The sequence below is a fragment of the Carcharodon carcharias genome, chromosome 5 (assembly GCF_017639515.1).
Source record: "Carcharodon carcharias isolate sCarCar2 chromosome 5, sCarCar2.pri, whole genome shotgun sequence".
Classification (NCBI taxonomy): Eukaryota; Metazoa; Chordata; class Chondrichthyes; order Lamniformes; family Lamnidae; genus Carcharodon; species Carcharodon carcharias.
Genome location: NC_054471.1, coordinates 145,847,192 through 145,855,794, shown reverse-complemented (window position 1 = coordinate 145,855,794; position 8,603 = coordinate 145,847,192). Strand labels below are relative to the sequence as shown.

The following is an 8,603-nucleotide window of genomic DNA, read 5'->3' as shown; positions in this document are numbered from 1 at the left end:
AAAATGACGGCTGACTTTGCATTCTGTATTTAATAATGCAATATTAAATTGTAGGCTACTAATTAATTAAGATCAATGGTATCAATAACTGTTGTTGAAAGTAGCTGCTCTGTTGCTTAAAACTGTGATGAAAAGTTTAAGCCTTGATTGTGGAGATATCAACATACAACAATAGAAATATACAGCATAGAAGGAGACTGTTGGGCCCATTGAGCTTAATTTTAATTATCTGGCAGGAATATGGCAATGCAAGTGGCAGATCAATTGTGAGTGGCAGCAGACAGTCTCGGATGATTTTAATGGCAGGACATCATTAGTATGTCTCTTGCTGGTTTCCCAATCAAAATGTTATGTAACTGCTCTCTGGCAAGTGAATTTGGGTGTCAGGAGGCTATCGCTAAGGTTCCTGTGGTATGGTCCCAGCACAAGATAAGTGTTCTTGGAAGTGTAATAATCATGTCATGCTTGTGAGGATATGATATTCCCATTGCATTTGTGCTAGTCATTTTAAAGGAACGAAATTTGGACAAGTGATTTACTACTTGTTTTTTCTTTTGCTAATAACCTAAATATATGCTTTATCTCTGCAATCCATTTTTATTTGTGTATATGTCTGTCTGCATGTTGGACTGTTTCGTTGCACTTACGTTTTTTGAATAAACATTATCCTTTCTTTTGATTTAAATTTTCTGGAAAGCCTACTTTGTGTTTATTACTGACAATTACAACAACAAAAAGATCTAAAACACACCGTCTAAAACACATATTGTTGCACACACCCGAGAGGTAAGTAAAAATGGGAAAGATTAGCTCACCACCTCTCCCTGTCTGTAACAGAAGGGTATCTTTATTAGGAGAGCAGGGAAGGTGCCCAAAGTGGATTTGCTCCAGGAGTCCCTTATGGAGGCCAGAAGAGCATTCCTGCTCCTCTTGACCCACAAATAAACTAGAAAATCTTGAAAAAATGTGCTTTGTTGGCCCTCTATTGGCCCTGGCAGTGGTTCATGGCAGGTTTTGACAGGTATGGAAGACACCACTGGGGCCTTGTTCAGGCCTCAGATTAAAATGGCAGTTTGCGTGAGGCCTCTATGATATCATCAGAGTCTGGTCTGCATATTTCAAGATAACAGTCTGAAATTTAAAACTACAGTCAGCCAAATTGGCATGGATAAGGAATTATAAATCTCCTGCTCCATTCTAACCACTTCTGTGGCCCTGGTGGGTGTTAAATTTGAGCCCATTGCATTTGTGCTGGTTATTCATTAATCAGATAAGAATTCAAAGTACCTGCAATAAATGGTAAAACATTTGTCCATTTTCAACTGGTGATTGAGTCTTACGACCAGTCAAATCACAGAATAACATTGCTGTTAACCACTGTAGAGCAAGTCAGCTCATCAACTTTGTATAAAAAGTCATCACAACAACAAGGTTCAAACTCAAGGGTCAAGATTAGAAAATCTAAACAAATCATTGCTACTCTACTCAATGCAGATTGATATTTACAGTGCTTAAAAATCATTTAAAGTTATTTTCTTTAAACTATAATGTAAGTTGAATAATACTTCTCCAGTTAAAATATCAGATTGGCTATACAATCTGTTTCAGGATACTTCCTCCTTAAGTTCTAGTAAAGATTATCTTTCCTAATATTTTTCTAAAGTGGCAACGACAAGGGAAAGACAATATGAAATTTCTTTAAAATAAAATCGTTTATTTTGGAAAGCAGTTACACTTTCCAGCACAAGTCAATTTAAGATGAGAATTTGATGCTCAGAATTTCACCGCTGCTGTTTCAGAAGCATGATGAATTTTCACATAATCAGGAACGATGTAAGGCTGTAGAGTTCTTTTTGGTTAAACAGAATAATTAATTGTAAATATTTTCTTTTGGAGAAAGAAATCAATTGAATTCCATAGATATTGCTGATGATCCATGATATTTACCAGAGACATGTTTTGGAGTTCAACTCCAAAACCATTTCTCCAAACTGGAACATGATCTATATTTTTGATGTCGTTTTATATTCTCACACACATTACATGCATGTTCATCCCAGAAATGAGCCATCCTTACTGTGTAGTATTTCCTCCATTTGAAGTAGTGCATGTACAAGTCTTTATTAACATCCAGTTTGTGCAGGTAATCCGCAAGCTCTTTAACTGAGTGGAAATCATCCACATGAATGAAAGAATCGGCCGGAATGTAATTTTCATAGTTGTTTCTTGATGGCCCCAAGACCACAGGCACGGTGCCTGCAAGCAAAGGATTGTAGAGCTTTTCAGTTATGTAATCGTCGTGTATTGAATTCTCAAAGGAAAGGTAGAACTTACAATTAGATATGGTAGGAATCAAATTTTTATCACTCAGGCGCTCCCCAAAGGCTTGACCATATGTGTTGATTTCAATATATTTGTAAAGTTCATTGTAGTACTTCACTCTGGCATGATTAGTGTTCCAGTTGCTTACAACCCAACACACCAGACTGCTTTTACTAGGCAGTTCAAAAGCTAATGGAACTTTGTTCATTGCCAAAGACCCATAAGGCACTTCGATATCTGAATCCCGCCGATATGTCAAGGTCAGGTTGAAGAGCTGGTCAAGTCCAGTTTTTTTTGGAGAGTGGGTAGGTGACTCCAGATTCATCCAAACCCATTTCTGAAAAGTTGGCCGAGGCTGTGTGGGCAGATTGGACAAGTCCCCACTTATGTCTCTGTGATGGAAAAGGACAGCATGGGATTTGTTATAGAGGTTCCTATCCGCAGTCAAGCGACAGTTATGGATGTTATACTCAGATTCACAAGAATTGAGCTCAAATGTCTGACTGAAAGGCCAAAGCCAAATGAGCACAGTTGTTTCATTCTCTTCAGCACCTGTCACAAAGGGGTTTTTCACACCTAGTGCTGATGTGGCAGATTCCAATGGAGCATAAATCCAGGTGTTAGATGGTTTGACATAGAGCAACAACGCAGCTAAAAAGCAACCCAAACTGATGATGGAAATTAACAGTGTACGGCAAATCCCTTTATTAGATACAGAAGTCATAATGTCTCCTGTAAAAGAGAAAATGTTGAAGAATATTAGAATCCTGGGAACATAGCTCCTCTTGCACTTAAACTGCACCAAGATCCAGAACATTCGAACACAGCTTCCCTAATGAGGAATATATACACTGGAAATATAAGACAGAAGGTAAAGAGAGTGGATGAGGAGCAACATTAAAATGAGAGTTAAATTTAGAAAAAGCACAATCAAACGGAATACTGAAAAGAGGGAGGCCATAATCAAATACAGACAACAAACGGTATGATAATATTGTTAACATTAAAATATACTAAAGAACAAAAGGAAAGAGAGGCTTGCATTTATATTGCACCTTTCCTAGATCCATAGGATAGAACTTAATGTAGGTGCAGGGAATCTCCATTGCCTGCTGGATTGAGATTGCCAGTCAATCAGAAGCCAGCAGCTGTGCTTTCTTAAAATTTTTTAAAAATTCATTCACGGGACCTGGGCATCACAGGCTAGGCCAACATTTATTGCCCATCCCTAATTGCCCTTGAAAAGGTGGTGGTGAGCTTCCTTCTTGAACCGCTGCAGTTCCTGTGGCATAGATGCACCCATAGTGCTGTTAGGGAGGTGGTGGGGGGTGGGCGGACTTCTAGGATTTTGACCCAGTGACAGTGAAGGAATAGCGATATAGTTCCAAGTCAGGATGGTGAGAGGCTTGGATGGGAACTTCCAGGTGGTGGTGTTCCCATCTATCTGCTGCCCTTGTCCTTCTAGATGGTAGTGGCTGTGAGTTTGGAAGGTGCTGCCTAAGAAACCTTGGGTAGTTTCTGCACTGCATCTTGTAGATGGTGCATACTGCTGCTCCTGTTGTTTGGTGGTGGAGGAGGGAGTGAATGTTTGTGGAAGAGGAGCCAATCAGGTGAGCTGCTTTGTCCTGGATGGTGTCAAGCTTCTTGAGTATTGTTGGAGCTGCACTCATCCAGGCAAGTGGATTATACTTCTGAGCAGTGCCTTGTACATGGTGGGCAGGCTTTGGGGAGTCAGGAGGTGAGTTTATTGTTGCAGGATTCCAAGCTCAGACCTGCTTTTGTAGCCACAGTATTTATATGGCTAGTCCATTTAAGCTTCTGGTTAATGATAACCCCCAGGATGTTGATAGTGGGGGATTCAGTGATGCAATGCCATTGAATGTCAAGGGCCGATGGTTGGATTCTCTCTCGTTGGGGATGGTCATTGTCTGGCAGTTGTGTGGTGCGAGTGCTACTTGCCACTTGTTAGTCCAAACCTGGATATTGTCCAAGTCTTGCTGCATTTGGGCATGGTCTGCTTCAGTATCTGAGGAGCCGCGAATGGTGCTGAACATTGTGCAATCATCAGCGAACATCCCCACTTCTGACTTTATGATGGAAGGTAGGTCATCGATGAAGCAACTGAAGATGGCTGAGCCAAGGACACTACCCTGTAGAACTCCTGCAGCGATGTCTTGGAACTGAAATGAATGGCCTCCAACAACCACAACCATTTTCCTATGTGCTAGGTATGACTCCAACTAATGGGGAGTTTTCTCCCTGATTCCCATTGACTCTAATTTTGCTAGGACTCCTTTTTGCCACACTTGGTCAAATGAGGCCTTGATGTCAAGGGCAGTCACTCTCACCTCACCTAAGGAGTTCAGCTCTTTTGTTCATGTTTGAAGCAAGACTGTAATGAGGTCAGAAGCTGAGTGACTCTGGCAGAACCCAAACTGAGCGTCAGTGAGCAGGTTATTGTTAAGCAATTGGTGCTTGATAGCACTGTTGGGGAGGTGGTCGCTGCTGCTGGTGATGCACCCATGCGAGGCCTAGTATCGCTGAGGGATCCAGGCCCCAGGTTGGTGATGGTGGGAGGGGGTTGTTGCTGGGTGGAAGTCATGAGGGACTAAGGTTGGCAGAAAGGGCAGGAAGGTGGCTGTCAGCAGGCCTCCCCCACTTCCCAATGCTGGGTCCCTTGTTCAGACGTTGAGTGCCTGACAACGTGGAAAGCCCCCAGATGTCCCCCACCCCCCCACAATCCCCCCAACCCCCATCCCGGAAGCCTGTGAGAAAACGCAAAGGGGTTTGCTTTACTGGCTGTCCACATGGAGAGTAAACCCCCACCCCTGCCATTGGGTGAATACCCATGGCAGCCAGTGAGGCATCAATTTCCCAATTATGGGCCTCAATTATTGCTAGGGAGGGTGGTGTCCATGGACCTGCCCTCCCTAGACTTAATCGGGGTAGAAGCGGGAAGGTGGCAGGGTTCCCCCCCTACCACCAACAGGGGGAGAGGGGGTGGGGAGTCCATGTTGACTGTCTATAGTGCAATCGAGTGGGTCCCATTCCCCAACTCGATCCCCCAGCGCTCTTAAGTTTATTTCCTTCGGAATTCATTAATTGTCTCTGCTTTCACCACCCTCGCAGGCAGTAATTTCCAGGTCATTAACATTCGCTGTGTAAAAGATTCTTCCTCACGTCCCCCCTGCATTTCTTGCTCAAAGCCTTAAAACTGTGTCCCATTGTCCTTGTACCATCAGCTAATGGTTTTTCTTTATTTACCTTTTCCAAACCAGTCATAATCTTCTAAAAAATCTCCCTCTAATTTAAGCTGCTCCAACAACAACAACCCCAACTTCTTTGATATAATCTTGCAGCTAAAATCCTTCATTCCTGGAACCATTTTGGTAAATCCCATCTGCACCCTCTCAAGGGTCCTCACACCCAAACTAAAGTGTGGTTACCAGAACTGGATGCAATGCTCTAATCGTTCATGACTTTAGGATGTTTCAAAATGTTTTACAGTCAACTAAGTACTTTTGAGGAAATGCAACCATTGTGGAGAGTAAAGTTCCATGAACAGCAAAATGATAAGCAAAGGATTAACTGCAAATTTTTAAAAATGTTTTTATTGGGTTCTAACTTCCATTATTTCTGAAAACTGTGTGGGCCCAAATGACTGCATAAGAACTAATGCTTGGCGTTGCATTTTTATTATATTTTCTCTTGGGTTTCATGGGGGATAATTTGCTCTTCCTTTGACTCAAGAAAACCTTGTTTTATTGGCTCCTTATTGCTCACTGTTTAAATAGTTAACTACATTCTGATTTGGGAAAGGAATATCCTTGTGGAAAAGAAACTTACGCCTTTGTTGTGACCAGCTGAGGAGGTTGAATAGAGGGGAGCCAGTTCAACCCTTCTTACCTGGTCATTACATGAGTGAATATATATCTGGATTAAATGGTTTAGTTTAATTTGGTAAGAGCAGGTGAATGAATCTCAACTTTAAATCTGAATTGCACAAACTTTAGTATGAAAGCAAAATTGTTTATTACAACCCTTCTTTTCATATAAAAATGTCAGGAGTTGAATGCTTACATGGCTCTTTACACAAGAGCAAAGTTGGATATTACAAAACAGTTTGTACTGATGTATTATACCTGATATATTGAATACATTTTCATGTACACCAAAAAAGCTCAATCCCTCATTATGGCACTAGGATCAGGAACCATGAAGTGGTGTTTAACTAATAGATGTATCATCAAAAGTATAGATGTGAAATTCTGATACATTCAGATGTCTTAAATGAGCAAATGATCAAGTCGCAAGTTTGTTCGTCACCTAGCCAGCGCTTCTATCAATTTTTTAGTGTGTACAGATTGTTGCATACAACATTGCATACATAAAATAACTTATCCATGGCTGGGATTTTTCAGCCCTGCTGTGGTGGAACCCGCTACGGGAGGTTCGGAGGGTCACCCAAAAGTCCATTGACTTTCAATGGGGCTGGACAATCCTGGCAGTGGGCGGGGCCAGAAAATCCCACCCCGTGTCTCAATTTTCAAAGTATGATTCCATTCCCATGCAATGTAGTTGGAAAACTTTGCTCTTTAGAGTTGGTTTTTAGAATCTTTTCTTGGCTATCCTGAGTTTAATGCAGTACTGTATCTCTATAATAATTTCATGGCAGCAGAATAGTTTTCAGTGGAAACTGTTTGAAATACTTCACTCTATTGTGATTTGTACATTAACACTGCAATAGATTTTTAAAAATAAATTGTGCTCCCAAGGTGGAGCTTTGTCTAAGAGGCAGATGAAAGAGTTTGGATGTGGAGATCAGTGACTCTGTAGGATCTTCCTTCTACATGAACATCTTTTAGTCCTTTATGTGTTCCAAATTATTCAAGATCAGATGTTTCCTCCAGATAAAGTTTTGACTGTAAAAATTGTTTTATGTACATCAGCCAGAGGAACAATGTTTCAGATAGCAACTGTCTGTATCCCCTACTGATGTCAGGCAAAGGATCCCTTACAGAGCACACTCACCAGCCAATGGTGATTTCTGGTTGGCTGATTTTACATTGACAGGAGCATGTTGTTTTATTGTGTTGCAGTCTTTGAAGTTTGACAAATAACAGTTGTCTGTTTAGTAGAGTAGAGGGGAAGAAATGACACTTCCAAGTTCAAGGTGCCACAGTAAATTTACCCAACACTCCGCAGGTTATTTTGATCTCCACATTGTTCTCTCTTTCCACATGTGAATCTGTGTCCCTAGTATAAAATCTCTGTGCCAACAGAGCAAGTTAATAATGTTAATAAAGTCTGTGATTTGAAGACTCCTCTTCAAAGTTTATGCTTTTCTTACCTTCAAGAATGTAAGTAGACAGGAAAGATTTATATTTATTTGGCACCTGTTATGTAGCAAACCAGCAAGGCCTTTTCTTGGTTGAGGCGAAAATAGGGATGCACAAAAGGGCAGAGTCAGAATCTGAAGAATATAGAAGGGGATGGAAGGTGGAGAAAGTGGTGGAGACAGGTTGAGTCCATACCATGCAGGATTCAAAAATGTAGATGAGAATTTTAAATTCAATGCTATGGGTAATAAGGAGCTACTATAGGTCAGCAAAGACAGGAATGATGGGCAAACAGGACTTAGTGCAATACTTGATACGTCTTTTGACCAGCCCTATGCAAGAACAGTCCAATTTCCTGTGGACTGAATTATACGCCTGCTTGATACCCACAGGTCAGAAATGTAATTTACATGGTGTTCATATCCTGCTCTGACCTTGGTCAGGCACATCACTGGTATTATGTGCTTTTTAGGCCCAAACTGAGACTCTCCCCTCTTTTCAGTCGAAACTTAGGCCTGAATTTTCACTGAGTTCGAAGGGCTCCATGTCTTAGCCAAAATAGTGCCCGAGCCTCGATTCTGCCTGCAAACACAGAACCCAACATTTTCACTGTGCTCCGGGGCGGTGGGACATTTTTTACCTTCCACAGTTTATGGAAGCAGCTACACTTTCAAATGTGCGGCTGCTTTCACTCAGAAGCAGTTTTGGTCACCCAGGTTCCTGAAGCACAACTCGCAGTCTTTAGACACCTGAGGAAAAGGCCTAAACTTGCTGGAGTCCTTTGGAGAGATCAGGCACACCTTTGAAGAAGTCAGGTAACACCTTGGGAGAGCAGGAGGGAGGCAGATTCATCGACCCCTGGAAGGAAAGACGGCCGAGAGTGAATGCACTGGAAAGAAACCTACCCTGCAGCCATAACATGCTACTGCTGGTTAAGCTAGG

The 8,603-nt window shown here is 41.7% G+C and overlaps 1 protein-coding gene across 1 annotated transcript; it reads right to left on the bottom strand.

Annotated features, from left to right (window-relative positions):
* Positions 1 to 1,966: 1,966 nt before the first annotated feature.
* LOC121278187 (4-galactosyl-N-acetylglucosaminide 3-alpha-L-fucosyltransferase 9-like) lies at positions 1,967 to 3,046 on the bottom strand. Its single transcript, XM_041188346.1, has one exon. The coding sequence runs from the start codon at positions 3,044 to 3,046 to the stop codon at positions 1,967 to 1,969; it is 1,080 nt and encodes a 359-aa protein (XP_041044280.1).
* Positions 3,047 to 8,603: the final 5,557 nt, after the last annotated feature.

What these genes read in the sequence shown, in the direction of transcription:
- LOC121278187 (XM_041188346.1), bottom strand. Translation starts at nt 3,046, where the DNA reads ATGACTTCTGTATCTAATAAAGGGATTTGCCGTACACTGTTAATTTCC.